The sequence below is a fragment of the Microcaecilia unicolor genome, chromosome 8 (assembly GCF_901765095.1).
Source record: "Microcaecilia unicolor chromosome 8, aMicUni1.1, whole genome shotgun sequence".
Classification (NCBI taxonomy): Eukaryota; Metazoa; Chordata; class Amphibia; order Gymnophiona; family Siphonopidae; genus Microcaecilia; species Microcaecilia unicolor.
The window spans coordinates 172,877,307-172,899,255 of record NC_044038.1 but is presented as its reverse complement, the minus strand read 5'-3'; the positions used below and the strand labels follow the sequence as shown (position 1 = coordinate 172,899,255).

The 21,949-nt window shown below is 43.1% G+C and overlaps 1 protein-coding gene across 1 annotated transcript in view; it reads left to right on the top strand.

Annotated features, from left to right (window-relative positions):
* The first annotated feature begins 1,160 nt into the window (after nt 1-1,160).
* Nucleotides 1,161-21,949, top strand: part of LOC115476388 (solute carrier family 22 member 4-like) — a 54,872-nt gene continuing 34,083 nt past the window's right edge. Inside the window, exon 1 of the mRNA XM_030212751.1 lies at nt 1,161-1,605. Coding sequence (XP_030068611.1) covers nt 1,213-1,605 — 393 coding nt within the window. The 5' untranslated portion in view covers nt 1,161-1,212. The remainder of the gene's footprint in view (nt 1,606-21,949) is intronic.

The window sequence follows — 21,949 nt, the reverse complement described above, 5'->3', positions numbered from 1 at the left end:
CAGTCCCGCCTCCCACCACCACCTCTGGCACAGACCGTATAAGTCTGCCCAGCACTATCTCCACCACCCAACCACCAGCCCCGGCACAGACTGTATAAGTCTGCCCAGCACTAGTCCCGCCTCCCAGCCCCAGCACAGACCTATATGTCTGCCCAGCACTAGCCCCGCCTCCCAACCACCAGCTCTGCCACCCATTCTAGGCTAAGCTCCTGAGGATCCCTTCCTTGTGCACAGGATTCCTTTATGTTTATCCCACGCATGTTTGAATTCCGTTACCGTTTTCATCTCCACCACCTCCTGCGGGAGGGCATTCCAAGCATCCACCACCCTCTCCGTGAAAAAATACTTCCTGACATTCTTCTTGAGTCTGCCCCCCCCCCCTTCAATCTCGTTTTGTCTGTCTCATCTAGATTGTAAACTCTTTGAGCAGGGACTGTCTTTTTGTGTATGGTGTACAGCGCTGTGTATGCCTTGTAGGCTGTATTACTGGCTCAGCTGTAACCACTGTTTTACATTTGATATGATCAAAGAATAAATGTGGCTGCCAGTAGAGTCAGAAAAGCCTCCTGGCTTCCTGTCTCCCTTATTCTCTCACTCCCACTGACGCGTCTGTTCCCCTCTCTGGTCTCCCAAGGCGCTGGTGGCTGGCACTGCCCAGGCTCTCACCACCTCCAGTGTGCTCGGGTTCCTCACGCATCATCTACCGCTCGCACCCATTGCACTCACCACACGGCCCTGGCTCTCACTCACCACGTGCAGGCTGCAGCGTTGCCCGCGCGCACCCATTGCACTGCCCACGCTCTTCCCACCACCTCCCGCGCGCACCCACCGCATTGCCCAGGTTCTCACTTCCCACCACCTCCAGCGTGGTCTGGACTCACGGCTCACGCATCATCTCCCGCACTGCCCAGGCTCTCACTCCCCACCACCACCTCCATCCAGGCTGCGTTGGCCGCGCGCCCCGGACTCACGGCTCACGCATCATCTCCCGCGCGCATTCACCGCATTGCCCAGGCAGGCTCTCACTGGCCACCACCACCTCCAGCGTTGTCCGCGTGGCCAATCCCGGACTCGCGGCTCACGCATCATCTCCCGCGCGCACCCATTGCCGGCTGTCCCGCCCCTTCCACTACGCCTCTAAAAGCTCCCTGGGGTGGGCGTCACACTACAAGCTGGGCGAGGCATCGCCGCCTCCTCCTCCTGGCTCGGACAATGTGGGACTACGACGAGGTGACCGGCTTCCTGGGCCAGTGGGGACCCTTCCAGCTGCTCATTTTTTTCCTGCTCAGCATCAGCATCGTGCCCAATGGCTTCAACGGCATGTCCGTGGTGTTCCTGGCCGCTACTCCCGAGCACCGCTGCCTGGTGCCTGCCGCCGCCAACCTGAGCGAGGCGTGGAGGAACGTCAGTATCCCCCGGGAGATGGTGGATGGGGTGATGGTGGACAGCAAGTGCAGGCGGTACCGGCTGGACCGGTTGCTCAATTTCTCTGCCCAGGGACTGCTGCCAGGGCTGGACGTGAACGTGTCCGAGGTAGAGACGGAGAAATGCCTGGACGGCTGGACGTACAGCAGGGACGTGTATCGCTCCACCATTGTAACAGAGGTAAGGGGGAGGGGGGGCAGGAAGATTCCACCTAGATGCAAATCCTATGTAATGTTCTTTTTATTGTTATGTTTGGTGGAGCAGCTCTTAATTCAAAACATCTCCCATTCGTGCCTGCTTAGAAATTGAAAGGCACCAAAGTGATTTTACTTAGCAATAGATTTAACCCATTCACCTTAAGTCTGAGTCTGTGTACTGAGCGTTACCGTCAACCACATTATGTGGTCAGGTCTGCTATATAGCAAATATCTGTCTCCACAGGGAAATAATACATAGTAACTAGGAAGTGACTGCACATATAGACCTGAACTATCCATCCAGTCTGCCCAGCAGTCGCACTCATTATCAATTCATGATTAAATCAACAATGGATATGATATTATATACTTCATCATGAGTCTTTCTTTGGTGTTCTGGAACATAAACTGTAGAAGTCTTCCCAGCTGTGTCCTCCGTTCTAGCTACTTAAGTTGCCATTGAAGCCCTTTCCAGCTTACCCTAAACTGGATTGCCAGACCTGCAGAGTCTGCCCTGCACCATCCACCTACCTGCAGCTATTTAAGGGTTTATTTATGTGTGTGTATATGTGTGTGTGTATGTATATGTATAACTTTTTTTTCTAAATAGAGTTTATTGTGTTCATCCCACGGCTCTGTGAATTCCGTCACTGTTTTTGTCTCTACCACCTCCCTCGGGATGGCATTCCAGGCATCGCCCACCCTCTCTGTGACAAAGAATTTCCTGACATTACTGTTAAGTCTATCACCCTGCAGCCTTAGTTCATGTCCTCATTTCCTTTCTCCTTCTCTGGAATAGATTTGTTCCTATATAATGCCTTTCAAGTATTTAAATGTCTGCATCATATGTTCCCTGGCCCTTCTTTCCTATATGCTATACATATTCAGGTCTTCAGTATCTTCTCGTACATCTTTGTCACCTTCCTTTGAACTGCTTCTAGTCTTTTTTACACCCTTATCAAGATACAGCCTCCAAAACTGAACACACTACTCCAGGTGGGGCATTGCCAACAATTTGTACAGGGGCATCAACACCTCCTTTCTTCTGCTGGTTACTCCTCTCTCTATGCAGCCTAGCATCCTTCTGGCTACGGCCACCACTTTGTCTCACTTTAAGGTCCTCGGAAACCATTACCCCAAGGTCCCTCTCCCTGTTTGTGCATATCAACCTCTCACCTTCTAGGACATACAGCTCCCTTGGGTTTCTACTCTCCGAATGCATCACTTTGCACTTCTTTGCGTTACGTTTTAATTGCCAAACATTAGGCCATTCTTCTAACGCTTGCAAATCCTTTTTCACGTTTTCCACTCCCTCCGGGGTGTCCACTCTTACAAATATTGGTATTTATTTATTTATTTGTTGCATTTGTATCCCACATTTTCCCACCTATTTGCAGGCTCAATGTGGCTTACATTATGCCGTATCCTCCTCAAAAAGGCAAACCTTACCTTTTTAATACTTCGGCAACGTTGCTCACAAATATGTAGAACAGAATCGGCCCCAGCACCGATCCCTGAGGCACTCGGCTACTCACCTTTCCTTCCTCCAAGTAAATTCCATTGACCACCACCCTCTGGTGTCCATCCGTTAACCAGTTTCTAATCCCGATCACTGCCTGGATCTTAACTCCAGCCTTTCGAGTTTATTTAAGAGCCTCCTATGAGGAACTGTGTTAAAGGATTTGCTGAAATCCAAGTAGATTACATCTAGCGCATGTCCACAATCCAGTTTTCTGATTGCCCAGTCAAAGAATTCAATCAAATTTGTTTGGCACGATTTACCTTTTGGTAACGCCGTATTGCCTTGATTTTGTAATTCATTGGATTCCAGGAAATTTACTATCCTTTTCCTTCTGCAACACTTCCGTTACTTTTCCAATAACTGAAGTGAGCCTTACCAGCCTGTAGTTTCCTACATCTTCTGTCACTACTTTTGTGAAGAGGGACCACATCTGTGGTACCTCTCCTATATCTAAGGGTTTATTAAACAAACCTTTAAGAGGACCTGCCAGAACCTCTCAAGTTCCATCAATATCCTGGGATGGATCCCGTACGGTCGCATTGCTGTGTCCACCTTCAATTTTTCAAGTTGTTCATAAACACTTTCTTCTGTGAATGGTGCGATATCCACTCCATTCTCATATGTAGCTTTACCAGCCCATCGTGGTCCTTCTCCAGGATTTTCTTCTGTAAACACGGAAGTATTTGTTTAGCACATTTTGGGTTTTTTTTCTTCTTTGCTCTCCACATAGCCATCCACAGCATCTTTCAGTCTCTGGGTTCCATTTTTAGCCTTCCTCCTTTCACTAATATACCTGAAAAAATTCTTGTCTCCCTTAATTTCTAACTACTTGCTCTTCTTCCTCTGCTTTTGCCAGACTTAGCTCCCTCTTGGCTTCTTTCAGTTTCTTCCAGTATTCTTTTCTGTATTCCTCTTCTTGAATTTTCCTGTATTCAGTGGTGAACCTAGGTAAGCTGCAAACCACCCCCCCCCCCCCCGAGTATCACCTCCTGAGAGTTTAGGGAGCAGTCATGTGGCTGTCAGCTCTACCGGCTCACTGCCTTGGAACAGGAAGTAATGTCGGAGGGAGCAGGGAACCGGCGGAGCCGACGGCAGCACAAATGTTCCCTGCACCCCTCCTTGCAGCGTACACCTGGGGCAGACCGCCCCCACTGCCCCACCGTTGGTATGCCACTTCCTGTATCTCATGAATGCCAACTATTTTGCCTTTATTATCTCAGCCACTGTTTCCAGAACCATATTGGTTTTCCTTTTTTTTTTTTTTTTTTTTTTTTTTTTTTTTTTATTTACTCTTTATGTAAAGGTCAGTAGCCATTTTAACAGCTACTTTCAGCCTGGACCACTGTCTTTCCACTTCTGGAAACGGTAACAGAATTCAAACATGCGTGGGATAAACATAAAGGAATCCTGTTCAGAAGGAATGTATCCTTGGGAGCTTAGCCGAGTTTAGGTGGCAGAGCCAGTGGTGGGAGGCGAGGATATTGCTGGGCACACTTATACGGTCTGTGCCGGGGCTGGTGGTTGGGAGGCGGGGATAGTGCTGGCCAGACTTATACGGTCTGTGCCCTGAAGAGGACAGGTACAAATAAAAAGTAGCGCACATGACTTTATCTTGTTGGGCAGACTGGATGGACCATGCAGGTCTTTTTCTGCCATCATCTACTATGTTACTATGAGGCATATTTTCAAAGCACTTTGGGAGGCTAAGTTCCATAGGTTTCTATGGAACTTTGGGAGGCTAAGTGCTTTGAAAATGAGCCTCTGTCTTCCCCATCCCATCAGCTCTTTCTTCAGGTGCTCCCCTGTTTTATTAAAGTCAGCCTGTTTGAAATCCAGGGCTTTGAGTTTTGAGTGGCTTCCCTCTGCTGTAGCTGAAACCAAACCGTTTGATAATCACTACTTTCCAGGTGAGCAAATATTAAGACACACTTTCCCTAATTGTGAGCACCAGATCCAGCGTTGCTCCTTCCCTCATGGGATCCATCACTATTTGTCTGAGCAGAGCACTTTGAAAGGTATCCACTATCTCCCTACTTCTTTCTGATTTCTGCAGATAGATGAACTTCCCAGTAGTAGCACATCCCCTTTTATTTCTAAACTTTTGGACATCTGAAAGCATATCTTTATCAAGCTTTATCATAATGAAGGGAGACCAAGACCAGGAAGACAGGGTGGAGGGGTAGCAGTCTTGATTCGGGACCCAATCAAACTGCGCAGAATATCCATCCCCCAGCTACATGGATCAGAATCTCTTTTAATCCAACTTGAAGAGGAGAAGCCAATCTGGCTGCTCATGGTATACAGAGCACCTCGTAACACATTATCTGTGCAAGAACTCCTAGACCTGATTACTCAAGAGACCCTGAATTATCCTAGGTTTGTGATCATGGGAGACTTCAATCTACACATCAAAACCCCAGATACCACCACAGCTGCCTTTGTGGACACGATAACAGCACTAGGATTTACACAGGTGATCAATTCTCCAACCCACGAAAAGGGTCACATACTAGACCTGGTATTCTACAAAGGGGTGGCTGTCCCAGAATTCTGGGATAACCGTATTGAAATAACACCCCTATCATGGTCAGACCATTTTCTAATTAAATTCTCCCTAAGTGACCACCTGAAACAAATGACACCTCCCAGAGTTTGGAAGGAGGTCAAAGACAAAAAAAAAAAGCTGACCGCTGAGAATTTCCTAGAGGCCTTGGACTATCCACATGTAGATGAAAAAACAGTGTCAGAACAAGTTGACATCTGGAATACACACTTAACCAAGACCTTAGAGAAAACAGCACCACTAAAAAAGGTCTTATGCCCCATTCACAAACGCTCACATTGGTTTTCTCCAGAACTTCGGATCCTTTAAACGTGAAGGACGAAAACTGGAAAGGAGATGGCGCAAATCTCACCTGGATGAAGACAGGCTGAACTGCAGGAAGCACATGGCAAAGTACCTCTAAGCCTTAACAGCAACCAAAAAACAGTATTACTCTCAATTCATTGCACAGCCTGCCAGTTCACCAAGCAGCTGTTCAGTATAGTAAACAACCTACTGCAACCCCCACAACAAAACCAGCCTCCCCAGTCTAAACTGAACTGCAATGATTTTGCTGCATTGACAGAGAAGAGCCTTGACAAACTCCTAAGAGACCTTCGACCAACTACCTGCTCCCTCGATCCCTGCCCACCAACAATAGTACAGCAGGCAAAGTATGGGCCTTATAGAAGGCGCCACAAAAATTGTGAACACCTCTCTTTCTAATTGGCAACTACCAACAGCATTAAAAAGGGCAGTGGTTCGCCCTCTGCTGAAGAAAAACAACCTTGACCAGGACAAACTTGAAAGTTTACAGGTCAGTATCCAACATCCCGTTTCTAGGGAAACTCATAGAACAAGCAGTCTGTGTTCAACTTAATGAATGGCTAGAAAAGAGTAACTGGCTAGATCATGTCAATCTGGATTCAGACCCGGTTATGGAACAGAAACGGTCCTTGTATCCCTGCTAGATCTTCACAGAAACTGAGACAAGGGATTCGCCTCGATAAGTACTGCTAGATTTCTCAGCAGCTTTTGACACTGTGGATCATGATATCTTGCTAGCACAACTGACAGAAACTGGTATCAATGGTACAGTACTTGCCTGGTTCAGATCCTATCTATCAGACAGGCAACAATCCATAATGTTTGGCAGCAACTCATCACTACCATGGACACTGATCTGCGGGGTACCACAAGGATCAATACTGTCACCTATTCTGTTCAATATCTACCTCAAGCCACTAGCTGAGCTGATTCGGACACTCAGTTCTACATCTATGCGGATGTTGTGCAGCTACTCATACCCTGACTTGCCTACAGCCTTGAATAAACTGAATACTTGTCTAACATCAATTCAAGAATGGGCTAAACACAACAACCTTTGCCTGAACCCAAGTAAAACCGAGCTTCTCTGGGTCCCTAACACAAGTGGATATATACCTGACGTCAAAATCCCTTTTGGGAAGTATGAACTCCCCCTCAAATCACAAGTCATGAACCTTGGAATATAGTTAGGTTCAACACTTTGATTCCCCAAATCCAAGCAACCTTCAAGAGCTGCTTCTACTATTTGCGACAGCTACGCTGCCTCTCTCCTTACATCGAGAAGGTAAATCTTATCCCAGTTGTGCATGCCATGGTAACTTCAAGACTGGATTACTGCAATGCACTATACAATGGTCTGATTACAAAAGGCCTGCACCAGCTCCAGTTGATTCAGAATGCAGCAGCAGGACTCATAGAAGGTTGCAAGCAATGCGACCACATCACACCATTTTTGCAAAAACTTTATTGGCTACCAGTACAATACAGGGCTAAATTTAAAACTGTCTGATCGTCGAGGCCCTGAAAGGAAATGGCCCTGAGTATCTGAAGAATAGGATGATCCTCCACACACCGCCAAGGACACTAAGGGCCTCCCTAGGACTTTCACTAACTACACCCTCTCCAAAAGACATTACATGATGTGATACCCGCAAGCGAGCCTTCTCCGGAGTAGCCCCCACACTCTGGAATGCATTGCCTGAAAGGCTCCGCTTAACACAAGAATATCTCTACTTCAGGAAGCACGTGAAAGCTTGGCTCTTCAACCAAGCCTTTAATGGAAGAAGTAACTAGTTATTCTCACTCACGCACACAAGGATTGATTCGGGCTGCACATACTGCAGCGGGACACTTTTATCCACTCCTAGCCTAACTGAGATAATATTTAACCATCTCTCTGACCTCATGTGCAACTTTCTTCAAATCGGTCACCTTACTTTCAAATTCTTCCTACTTTCTTACTCATCTTGGTCAAACTTCATGCCCCTCACTGTCGACAGTCACCCAGGCGCTCAAAAGGTTCTCCAGAACCCACTGCAAACTGGATACCTGCCCTAGCTACCTTCTAAAATCCGCCCCTGACCGCTTCATAACAGACCTTACATCCCACCTAAACTACATGTTCCAACAAAGTCTTTTCCCTGAGGAATATGGCAACATCCTACTCGTCCCAATCCCAAAAGATACCAAGAAAAAAAACAACCAAACTTACCAACTACCGCCCAGTTGCATCTATTCCACTAGCAGTCAAACTGCTGGGAGAGCATGGTAACCAAACAGATTGACTACCTGGACAAGTTCTCATTACTACATGAATCAGAATCGGGATTTCACCCCCTCCATAGTACTGAAACTGTGTTAGTCACTCTCCTGGCCAAATTCAAGCAGGAAATAGCCATAGGCAAAAGCATACTTCTCTTACAATTCGATATGTCAAGCGCATTCAACATGGTAAACCACAACATACTACTAAGACTCCTAGACTACTTCGGGATTGGTGGAAATATACTTAGCTGGAGCAAGGGTTTTCTAACCACCAGAACATACCAAGTGAAATCAAACTTCCCCCCCCCCCCCCAACTGAAACTGAACACTGAAAAAACACACTGCCTCATCCTCTCATCTCAACACAACACGTACAAACCCATAACCTTAATCACCCCCAGACCACACCCTCCCTATGTCAGACAATCTGAAAATACTCGGTGTTACAATCGACCGCAACATCACATTCGAGAGCCAAGTCAGCTCCACAATGAAGAAAATGTTCCACTCAATGTGGAATCTTAAACGCGTAAAGCCTTTCTTCCCGAGGGAAATATTTCACAACCTTGTACAATCTATGGTACTAAGCCATGCAGACTACTGCAACGGAATCTATGCGGGATGCAAAGAACAACTCGCAAAGAAACTCCAGACCGCTCAAAACACAGCAGCCAGGCTGATATTTGGTAAATCGCGATTTGATAGCACTAAACCCCTCCGAGAGAAACTGCACTGGTTTCCCATCAAAGAAGGTATCACCTTCAAAATCTGTACTCTGGTCCATAAAATTATCAACGGCCAAGTCCCAGGATACATGACAAACCTCATAGACCTACCAATCAGAAACATAACCAGATCATCTCGAACATATCTAAATCTCCACTATCCACACTGCAAAGGACTCAAATACAAAACAACTTACTCATCCAGCTTCTCCTACATAAGCACACAACTATGGAACATATTGCCAAAAGCTGTGAAAACGACCTACGACCACCTGAACTTCAGGAAATCACTAAAAACCTGCCTATTCAAAAAGGCATACCCCACTGACCCAACATAAATACCTACACTCTTCAACATAGGAAAATCAAAGATCGTAATGGACACTATATAACATTTCCTTTCCTTAACCCCTACTATACTTGAAACACATGTACCTTTACTCGACCACAGTATCACCTTTGTATTTGTTTCTCTACTGGGCTTGGCGAATGCCTTTACGGTACTATGTAAGCCACATTGAGCCTGCAAATAGGTGGGGAAATGTGGGATACAAATGTAACAAATAAATCTATATGTTACAACCTTTGCCTTTACCCTTCACTACCAATTTTAATGTTCTATTATGTATTGTGTTGTCATTGCAAGTAGTATACCATGCCATATTTTGTATTGTTACTTGAATATTTGTAATTGCCTATTGCTCATGTTTGATCTATTCTTACTGTACACCGCCTTGAGTGAATTCCTTCAAAAAGGCGGTAAATAAATAAAATGATGATGCTGTATCACTCTGACGCAGCATTTTTAGTCAGCAGATGGCCATGGTGCAGTTTCTGTTGGGTAATAGGGTGTTTGGGAAGGGGGCGATTTATATATATATTTTTTGGATTCTGTTTGTGTTTAACTCATTAACAGCCATAGTTGTATTAAGGGAATAATAGGTGTAAAAAGGCAAAATCGTTCATTATTTGCTCTTATTGTATGTTTGGGCTTTTTTTTTTTTTTTTTTTTTAAGCACTGTTTAAACCATGAGAGAGCAAATAAATCAAAATGCATTCAAAGCAGCTCATTATGCAAGCTGCTTTATTCATGGAAAGATAACCACCAGCCTACCTTTCCGTTGCATGAGAATTGAGCTGCTAAGGTGCAGTCTACTGCACCCGAGAAGCCTCTTGAAAGACCGGTGCTGGGAGATTTGCCCATCACCCCCCACGGCACCTATCAGAGGTTTCTCTGGTGGCTAAAGAGGTGGAGGCAGGAGTGATCTCCAATTTTTCCTGCCTCATTAGTGTCTAGGTTCAAAATGGTACCAAACACCCCATAGCTTGACCCCCCCCCTAAGGGGATTTTCAGTGCCAGTGTATTGCTGATTTAAAAAAAAAAAAAGGGGTTCCAGGGTGATCTGGAAAACTAGACCGGTAAGCCTGACTTCAGTGCCGGGCAGGCAAAATAGTGGAAACTATTATAAAGAATAACATTATGGAACACATAGACAGCATGGGTTCAGTCAAGGGAAGTCTCGCCAATTTGCTTCATTTCTTTGAAGGCGTGAATAAACATGTGGATGAGGCTGAGGCAGTTGACGTAGTGTATCTGTCTTTTGAGAGAGCTTTTGACAACGTTCCTCATGAGACTCCTGGGAAAATTAAAAAGTCATGGGATAAGAGGAGATGTCCTTCTGTGGATTAGGAATTGGTTATTGGACAGACAGAGAGAGGGTAGGGTTAAATGGCCACTTTTCTCAATGGAGGAGGGTGAATAGTGGAGTGCTGCAGGGATCTGTACTGGGACCAGTGCTATTTAACATAACTAATCTAGAAATCGGAATGATGAGTGAGGTGATTACATTTGCAGAGACACAAAGCTATTCAAGGTTGTCAAAACACATGGGGATTGTGTGAAATTGCAGGAAGACGTTAGGAAACAGGAAGACTAGGCTTTCAAATGGCAGATGAAATTTAATGTGGACAAATGCTAAGTGATGCACAAACATAAGTACATAAGTAATGCCATACTGGGAAAAGACCAAGGGTTCATCGAGCCCAGCATCTTGTCCACGACAGCGGCCAATCCAGACCAAGGGCACCTGGCAAGCTTCCCAAATGTACAAACATTCTATACATGTTATTCCTGGGATTTTGGATTTTTCCAGGTCCGTTTAGTAGCAGTTTATGGACTTGTCCTTTAGGAAACCGTCCAACCCCTTTTTAAACTCTGCTAAGCTAACCGCCTTCACCACATTTTCCGGCAATGAATTCCAGAGTTTAATTACACGTTGGGTGGTGAAAAATTTTCTCCGATTTTGTTTTAAATTTACTACACTGTAGTTTAATCGCATGCCCCCTGGTCCTAGTATTTTTGGAAAGCGTGAACAGATGCTTCACATCCACCTGTTCCACTCCACTCATTATTTTATATACCTCTATCATGTCTCCCCTCAGCCGTCTCTTCTCCAAGCTGAATAGCCCTAGCCTCCTTAGTCTTTCTTCATAGGGAAGTCGTCCCATCCCCGCTATCATTTTAGTCGCCCTTCGCTGCACCTTTTCCAATTCTACTACATCTTTCTTGAGATGCGGTGACCAGAATTGAACACAATACTCAAGGTGCGGTCGCACCATGGAGCGATACAACGGCATTATAACATCCTCACACCTGTTTTCCATACCTTTCCTAATAATACCCAACATTCTATTTGCTTTCCTAGCCGCAGCAGCACACTGAGCAGAAGGTTTCAGTATGTTATCGACGACGACACCCAGATCCCTTTCTTGGTCCGTAACTCCTAACGTGGAACCTTGCATGACGTAGCTATAATTCGGGTTCTTTTTTCCCCACATGCATCACCTTGCACTTGCTCACATTAAACGTCATCTGCCATTTAGCCGCCCAGTCTCCCAGTCTCGTAAGGTCCTCTTGTAATTTTTCACAATCCTGTCGCGAGTTAACGACTTTGGATAACTTTGTGTCATCAGCAAATTTAATTACCTCGCTAGTTACTCCCATCTCTAAATCATTTATTAATATATTAAAAAGCAGTGGTCCTAGCACAGACCCCTGAGGAACCCCACTAACTACCCTTCTCCATTGTGAATACTGCCCATTTAACCCCACTCTCTGTTTCCTATCCTTCAACCAGTTTTTAATCCACAATAGGACATTTCCTCCTATCCCATGACCCTCCAATTTCCTCTGTAGCCTTTCATGAGGTACCTTGTCAAACGCCTTTTGAAAATCCAGATACACAATATCAACCGACTCCCCTTGTCCACATGTTTGTTGTACTCCTTCAAAGAATTGAAGTAAATTGGTCAGGCAAGATTTCCCCACACAAAAGCCGTGCTGACTCGGTCTCAGTAATCCATGTCCTCGGATGTGCTCTGTAATTTTGTTTTTAATAATAGCCTCTACCATTTTCCCCGGCACCGACGTCAGACTCACCGGTCTATAATTTCCCGGATCTCCCCTGGAGCCTTTTTTAAAAATGGGTGTTACATTGGTCACCCTCCAATCTTCCGGTACCACGCTCGATTTTAAGGATAAGTTGCATATCACTAGCAGTAGCTCCGCAAGCTCATTTTTCAGTTCTATCAGTACTCTAGGATGAATACCATCCGGTCCGGGAGATTTGCTACTCTTCAGTTTGCCGAACTGCCCCATTACGTCCTCCAGGTTTACCGTGAAGTCAGTAAGTTTCTCCGACTCGTCCGCTTGAAATACCATTTCCGACACCGGTATCCCACCCAAATCTTCCTCGGTGAAGACCGAAGCAAAGAATTCATTCAGTCTCTCTGCTACGTCTTTGTCTTCCTTGATCGCCCCTTTTACCCCTCGGTCATCCAGCGGCCCAACCGATTCTTTTGCCGGCTTCCTGCTTTTAATATACCGAAAAAATTTTTTACTATGTTTTTTGCCTCTAATGCTATCTTTTTTTTTTTTTTTTTTTTTTTTTTTTTTCGTATTCCCTCTTGGCCTTCTTTATCTGCGCCTTGCATTTGCTTTGACACTCCTTATGCTGCTGCTTGTTGTTTTCAGACGGTTCCTTCTTCCATTTTCTGAAGGCGTTTCTTTTAGCCCTAATAGCTTCCTTCACCTCACTTTTCAACCAGGCCGGCTGTCTTTTGGAGTTCCGTCTTTCTTTTCTAATTCGCAGAATATGTATGGCCTGGGCCACCAGGATGGTATTTTTGAACAGCGTCCACGCCTGTTGTACAGTTTTTACTCTCTCAGTTGCCCCCCCCTAAGTTTTTTTTTTTTTTTTTTTTTTTTTTTTTTAACCGTTCTTCTCATTTTATCATAGTCTCCTTTTTTAAAGTTAAACGCTAACATATTTGACTTTGTGTACAGTTACTTCAAGGTCGATATCAAAACTGATCATATTATGGTCACTGTTATCAAGCGGCCCCAGTACCATAACGTCCCTCACCAGATCATGCGCTCCTCTAAGGACCAAGTCTAGAATTTTTCCTTCTCTCGTCGGCTCCTGCACCAGTTGCTCCATAAAGCTGTCCTTGATTTCATCAAGGATTTGTATCTCTGTAGCGTGTGCCGATGTTACATTTACCCAGTCTATATTTGGATAATTGAAGTCACCAATCATAGTTGCCTGATGCTAGGGTATGTTTTAGGAGTCGGCACTCAAAGATCTAGGTGTCATTGTAGACTGAAGAGTCTTCTGCCCAGTGTGTGGCACTGGCTGCCAAAAAGAAAAAATCAGGATGTTAGGAATTATTAGGAAAGGGATGTAAAATAAGATCAAGAATTTTATATTGCCTCTATTGCTCTATGGTGCGACCTCACTTTTATTCAATGCTAGTTGCTGTATATCAAAAAGATACAGCGGAATTAGAAAAGGTTCAAAGAGTAACACAAATGATAAAGTGGATGGAACTCCTCCCATATGAGGAAAGGCTAAAGAGGTTAAGGCTCTTCAGCTTAGAAAAAAAGATACTGGAGGGGTGGTGGTGGTACGATTGAGGTCTACAAAATCCTGAGTGGTGTAGAACACGTAAAAATGAATTGATAGCTTTTTTCACTCTTTCAAAAAGTACAAAGACCAGGGGGGCACTTGTTGAAATTACATGGAAATACTTTTAAAAACAAATAGGAGGAAATATTTTTTTCACTCTTTTAAAAACAAATAGGAGGAAATATTTTTTTCACTCAAAGAATAGTTAAGCTATGGAACTCGTTGCCGGAGGATGTGGTAATTGCAGTGGTTAGCATATCTGGCTTTTAAAAAAGGTTTGGATAAGTTCCTGGCGAAAAAGTGCATAGTCTGTTATTGAGATGGACATGGGGGAAGCCACTGCTTGTCCTAGGATTGGTAGCATGGAATGTTGCTATTAATTTTGGGGTTTCTGCCAGGTACTTGTGACCTGGATTGACCACTGTTGGAAACAGAATATTGGGTTAGATGGGCTATTGGTCTGACCCAGCATGGCTATTCTTATGTTCTTATTTTGAACCTGAATGCTGACTGAGCAGGAATGTCTGAATCGCATGGCCACCCCACACCACATACTAGTTACCAGAGGAAATGCACTGCACCACTTTAGATGTGTGGAGTGGGTTGGGTGCATGTTGCGGCTTTGAATCAGGGAATGGGAGTATTTGGTCCTGACTTCACTGGGCCCAACTTGCTGCAGCCAGGAATGCATTATGTTCACAGTTGCAGCAATGTAAAAATACACTTACTGTGGCAACCACTTGTTTAACTGGTACAGTAAGTGTTGCTATTATAAATTTTACTTCCACTTAGTAACTACCCTGTAAAGTGTTAACCTACGTTCTAGTGTTTTATACTTTAGTACTGTGTACTCTTGAAAATGAAGGTGTGACAAAACAGTGGGTTTTAAGCCTGTAAACTATTAATTACTTCTTGAAGTATATTTCTCTAGTTTGGTCAGTAGGTGGTGCATGTTTATGTTTAAAAGCTGTTATAGAGAAATGGCTGTTCCTCCTTTAGTTTAACACGAAGAACCTGCAGTGATGTGGCCAGCTACTTTTAAAATTCGCTGTTCTGGGCTTTGGTCCAGGAGCTCAAATTCATCCAGGATGTACTGGCTTTTTCTTTGCTGAGGCCCTGTGAACAGTTATATTTGATATCCGTGAGCAGCTATATGTCCTGAACTCCCTAGGCACTATTTAGATATTAAACAAATGTTTAGATAGTGATGAGAGAGTGTGCTGATTGCATCTTTTCTGTTCATTCTAATTTTTCATGACAGTAAACATTTAGTTTGCCTCTGCTTGTCTGGACTGACTAAGAATCCTGGTGCTTTGTGTGTTGTCTGTGAGTGCTTTACTGGGAGTGTGGCCCCAGTAACCTAGAAATCTCGCGGAATAATTTGAGAGCAGGAGACCTGCCCAGATGTGGTTAGGATCCAGTCGGTGTAGGTGGACCTGAGCTGTGCTGGTGATAGACCCTCTAAGTGGCCATGGGGTAGCCCCAGGTGAGTGGCTAGGCATTCCATGACAGGATTTTGAAAAAATTCTAAAGTAGTTTATTCTTGAGCAGGGCAACTAAACATTTTTAGACCCAAGGACAACACAGATAACAAGATCTCTTTAGATTTTCTTGAACTGTAAAACTTTTTTATGAGTATTCACCAGTCTCTCCCCCATCTCCGCTACCTGTATTCCTTTTCCCTCCCTATACTTTATCTCTCCTAAACTACTGGAATATCTCTGTTCCCCTAGCTAACAGTATAGCAATGTTCAGTGAATACAGATCTGTGTTGGGTCTCTGTTGGTAGGCTTCAGTTTGGGTAGGATATTTCATGGCAGAGCAAGGGAAGGCCCTCCATGGGACCTGCAAGTGCAAAGCAGGTTCACAATCTTAACACACACTTGCACACAGTGGACAAACCTGAAACTTTAAAGTAGACTTCAAGGATTGACCTTCAAAACCCATCAATAGATCATAACTGTGAAGACTCGAGCACTATTCCCATATAATAGGGAAATAGTTTGAAAGCATGAGAATATTTTAACTTTCATAGTGTAAATTGTTCTTTAAACTATTCCTGTGAATTTTGTTTCTTGAGATGCCCAAGAGCTACATAAGCTACATGGCATGGACCGTGAAATCTATTTTGCTTTTTTAAATCGTACTGTTTTCATTATGTATTTAGACAGAAGCTAGACTAGTATTTGGCAGTATAAAAAATACTTTTAGCCATGATAGTTTGATTTTTTTTTTTTTTCTTTCATGGAATATTGCATGGATAGAATCTGTTTTTCCATATAATGAAAAGATATTTTGATGGCATGGTAACGAGACCGGTTCAGTGCACATAGGGTTGTTGGACTTTGGTTTGACTTCAAGAATTATTGGGTAAGAAAATCATCTAGACTCCTTGTTTTTGTACACAAAATCTATACAAGTATTAAAAATAAGTAATGATATCTTCCCATTCAGCGGAGTGTTTATTTTGGGCTTTTTATGTGATTTTTTTTTTTCATTGATATTTGCAGTTCACATATTTGTATTACTATGAATTTTTAAATCCACATTAAAACTTTAATGTAAGGAAATCAAAAGGGAGGCATTTAGCTCACACCTTCATAGGCTAATGCTCTTTAAGCACTCAAAACCAAATGTGTGCTTACAAATGAGGAGAATCCCTGTTATGTGTATTCTAAAGCTGTTGCATAGTACATGCATTAACAGAGCATTGCCTGCAACTTAAGTGACTACGAAGTATGTAGCCTTCTTAAACCTTGCAGAACAAGGTTTCTGATTTCAGTTCTGAGCTGATTTTTTTTCTTTCCTTTTAAACTTTCCTCTTTACATGACAGGTGGAGAATGACTGTTTTCTAATCAGTTCATGTTTATCCTGTTCTTTAAAGAGTTGCAGCCAGAGAATAGTATTTCCCAGCCTGGTCCAGGGGCCCCTTACAGGTTTAGTTTTCAAGACATCTGTATTGTAAATGCATGGTAAGTATTTGCATATTCTTGTTCTAAGTATGCAAATATCTCAAGGTAGTGCTGGCCTATTAGGTCCCTAAGGAGGGAACAGGGGAGTTGGTGGGGAAAGGGGGGGGAGGTGTCTGCTATCGCAGATTTTTTTTTAATCTTATTGAATTTGTGAGCTTTGGAGCATTGGGTAGGGTGGTCTTGAGGTTTTGGTGGGTGTGAAAGGCTTTGATACAAATTGTTTGGTTCTGGTGTTTCTGCTGTTGCTTGCCTGTTTGTAGTTTTGCTTTGAAACAATAAACGTGCTTAAAAAATATTTAAAGACAGCTTGAGGCTCAGTTTGAGGCGTGTTGACAGGTTTCTGGAAGAAGTGCAATACCAGTCCCTGAGTGGTTGTTTTCCATTGAATGGGATTAAATGGATTATGATTATAGATCTGAGAGATGACGATGAAAGTACTTTAAAAAAAAAAATCCTTTTAGCATGTGTGATGAGTGGGTAGTGTAAGGTTTAGGTTTCCTTAGGAGCACTATTTGTGTTTTGTTGCATATTTAACAATTTTAAGTTAGGCAAAAATAATCATTTACAGAGCTCACTTCTGTTCTGCATTCCTCGAATGCTCGTCCTGCAGCTGAAATGAATTGTTCTAATGATGTTGGTGGCAGGAGTTCCAAGCAGGAAGCAGGCAAACACATGGTAATAATGGTTGTTGCAACTTGGGGGACTCTGCCCTTACCTTGGCTCTTAGATTTCGGAGCCCAAGGTGTGTGCGAGGAAATAAACGGGCAAGACAGGTTACCGCTAAAATGAGACAGCTAAAACTAAAGCCAGCTTCAGAGACTATCACGCAGCTTCAAAATGCAGCAGCTTTGCTAGATAAGTCTCTGATATCTTATTTAACTGAGTAGCTTTTATTCGCAACCTTCAGAACAAAGATTCATTCTTTGGCATGATAACTTAATTAGCAAGGAACACACACTTCCCCCCCCCCCCCCCCCCCCCCCCCCGGGCCTTGTCTGTTCTATCAATAGGTACACCATATCATGTTGGTGTAACCTTGGGTTAGAGAGGAGGTCTTTTGATAGTGAGCCTCTGGCAGAGTCACTGGTTGGAGGGATTAGGAAGACCTAGGAGGGGTTTTAGAAGCAGGGAAGTCTATCCTTGGTTGCCTAAGGGTGGAGAAACCTACAAGCCCCTGCCAAGTGACCCATAGAGAAGAAAAGGGGTTACCTGCAGTGCCAACCCTAGCAGAGTGGATTTAAGGGATCAATTGCTATCAAGTGCTCCATAGCCATTAAAGGGAACCAGAACTTCGGATTGGATTGGTGATTCCAGCCCACAACCGGGACTCGGGGTAGGACGAGGTCTGGCCTTGGCTGATTGCTACCTTTGGGGTGATACCCACAAAGGATAAAAACAGTAATAGAACATACAGATCTGATGTACATCAGAGGAAAAGGAAAATCCATCCTGGGGTCCCATCAGGCTACAGGACAGGCACAAATGAATTGTGCACCTGTGTATAATCCTGATAAAATGCTCTTTGTGATTACCTTTGAAAAGCATAGCGGAAGTTTACATAGCTTATTAAGCTGGAGATCATCACAGCAAGAATTTGTTACTAACGTTATAATAAAGTTATGTTTATTCCTGATCCTCCTGGAATTCATTGCCGGAGAACGTGGTACGGGCGGTTAGCTTGACGGAGTTTAAAAAGGGGTTAGATAGATTCCTAAAGGACAAGTCCATAGACCGCTATTAAATGGACTGGAAAAATTCCTCATTTTTAGGTATAACTTGTCTGGAATGTTTTTACGTTTGGGGAGCGTGCCAGGTGCCCTTGACCTGGATTGGCCACTGTCGGTGACAGGATGCTGGGCTAGATGGACCTTTGGTCTTTCCCAGTATGGCACTACTTATGTACTTATGTACTTATGTGTGGTTCCTGGAGCTGGAGGGAACCTGGACTCGGATACATGTCTCCCAAACCCCAATTTAGACTCCGGATCCATAACTATTCCTAGTTGACTGAGAGAAGCCTGGAAGAGCTGAGTGCGAGTGGTTGGACAGTGATTCAAGCTGTGGAGCTTGGGAAAACTAAGAAAGAACAGCACTGTCTTTGAGAGTCTGGTCCGGGAGCTAACCCGACTGAGTTCCAGGTTACATTGGCCCACGCACATCCTTCTTTGGCTATGCTCCAGACAATTTTTCTCTGTTTCTTTGTAGCCTAGGTTTCAAGGCCTTTTGCTAGTACATTTGGTTCAACAGACAGTTTAAGCAAAGCATTCACAGTTCAGTGAGGCCACTGTTTTTAGCTTTAGAAAAACTCAAACTTCCATCATTATATGACTGCTACAGACTTTCCATTTCTCCCTTATCCCCTGCTAGACCTCAGCTCTCTAGTTCTCCCTGGTCCCCTTCAAGGTCCTTGCAACAATGGCACCTCTGTTGCCAGTAGGTAGTAAGAGACAAGCAGAATTCCATGTTCGAGTGTGTTATGTATATATCCACTGTTGGTCCTGAAGCTGTTTCCTAGCTCTTGAATAAGACCAAAAAAATCTGCCCCCAATTCTTCTTCTCATTTTGGACGTTTTATTGGTGATTCAGCAATTGGCTGCACCTCAACTACAGCTTGATCTGCTGTCGGTGTTGTGTCTCTTTGTGGCACTGTTCCAGCCTTCGGTTTTTGGGTTTTTTTTTTTTTTTTTTTTTTAACCAGGATCTTTATTGAATGGCTTCGGCACAAGTACAATGTAACACATACATGTCTATGATCAAAAACAGCGAAGATGACGCAAAAAACGTAAAAAGTGGAAAAAATGAAAACTAAAAATTAAATGAAAAACAAAGAAAGGGAATGAAAAATTGAAAAAAATCCACACAAAAAAAGAAAAAACACTGAACAAGATAAAAACCAAAATATAAAAATCAGAAAAAGACAACACAAGAAAAATAAAAAATGAATCAATTTATTAAGGTGATTTGACTCGACACAGCTGTGTTTCGGCCCAACTGGCCTGCGTCAGGAGTCTAAATAAAACAAATTAAATTTAAAACATGTCAATTTAGACTATAAACAAAGATAAGTGAATATACAACAAAACAGATGTACTACATTAGTAATGATATGAGATCCATTGACAGATATAAATTTAAAGATGAGTTATTAATATTTTTTGACCAGCTCGTATAAAATATGTATTTCACCTGTTTATTTTTTGCTTTTATATTGTATTCGGTGAGTTTCCTCCCCAAAACGTACTGCAAGAAAGCATTGGACCAATGATTGTAGTACATCTGTTTTGTTGTATATTCACTTATCTTTGTTTATAGTCTAAATTGACATGTTTTAAATTAAATTTAATTTGTTTTATTTAGACTCCTGACGCAGGCCAGTTGGGCCGAAACACAGCTGTGTCGAGTCAAATCACCTTAATAAATTGATTCATTTTTTATTTTTCTTGTCTTTTTCTGATTTTTATATTTTGGTTTTTCTCTTGTTCTCAGTGTTTTTTCTTTTTTTGTGTGGATTTTTTTCAATTTTTCATTCCCTTTCTTTCTGTTTTTCATTTAATTTTTAGTTTTCATTTTTTCCACTTTTTACGTTTTTTGCGTCATCTTCGCTGTTTTTGATCATTGTTGTTTTTTGCGAAGACAGGTTTCTTCTGTATTTGTGACACATACATGTCTAAACATTTATGCATTAGACAAAGTCATCTCTTGGAGGGGTCCCGCAGAGCAGAACCCCTTCTCGTTACTTAACCTTTCCCAGTTGTATTTTAACTTTTTAGAACCGAAATATTAATGCAAAAACCAAAATAACTTCCCATTACCCCCCCCCCCCCCCCAAACCTTCCCTCCCAGGGATACCATTAGTCAGTCATCTCGCCTCTCCTGGCCCCTAGCACCACCTTATGAAATACCCAAGGGAGCCTATATCTGTTTCCACTTAGCTATAGTGTTCTGCTCTCTTACCAGCAACCTCTCCCTCTCAGCGATATATTCCAAAAGACTCCTTCACTTACTCACTGAGGGACATCCAGGTTGCTTCCAAGAATGAGCAATCACCACCCGACCAGCACTGAAGCAATGCTTAGCCAAGATCCCAGCCTTCGTTTTAATATTTTTGTAAGTGATACTGTTGAAGGGTTGGCTGGTAACATTTTCCTCTTTGCTTATGATACCAAAAACTGCAATAGGGTAGACACCCCTGATGTAGATAACACGCAGGACCTAGCAAAGCTTGAAGAATGGTTCAGAATTTGGCAGCTAAGATTTTAAGGCAAAAAAAAAAAATGCAGGGTCATGAATTAAGTTGAGATGGGACCATACTTAGACTGTACTGAGTGCTTTCTACTAGCAAGCTTGACTTGGTAAACCTTTACTCCTTCACCTCAAGACTTGAATGGATTTGGCACCTCTTCAAACACATTGCTGCCAATGCTGAGCAAAGATCAGTTGGAAAGCAATGAAGATTACCAGCTTCCAAACGGTACTTAATAAGTGAGTGTTTAATTCCAGGATTAACTTTTATGTAGATAGTAGAACTGAAAGGAAGTGAGTTTACATCTTTGAAAGAGAGTGGCACCAACTCAGCAGGATTACTGGGTTTTGTTCATTTTAACAAGTTAAAGGCATTAATGGCACATGGAAAGATGCTTTGGGACAGGTGTCCTTATTTTTCATTGGTTTGACTTTTTAATAAATAGGTTAAGAAGTGTATTTTTCGTTTTGATCAAAGGAAACTCCTGATTTGCCTGGCTCTCCCAAATTTGCTTCAGACATTCAAGGACTGATTTATTAGCTATGGTAGAAACGTTTGCCTTTTTGTTGTAGCGCTATAGAAATGATTTGTAGTAGTAGTTGATTCTCTAATTTAAACATCTTTATATACCCTCTTCAGGGGCAAGTCCATTCAAAGTGGTATACAAGATTTTTAAAAATTATGAAAACAGATGGCAAATCACAGTATGACGCAGACACTGCTTCCATCCTTGTCTTTATAAAAACAAAGCACAGGCTTAGCC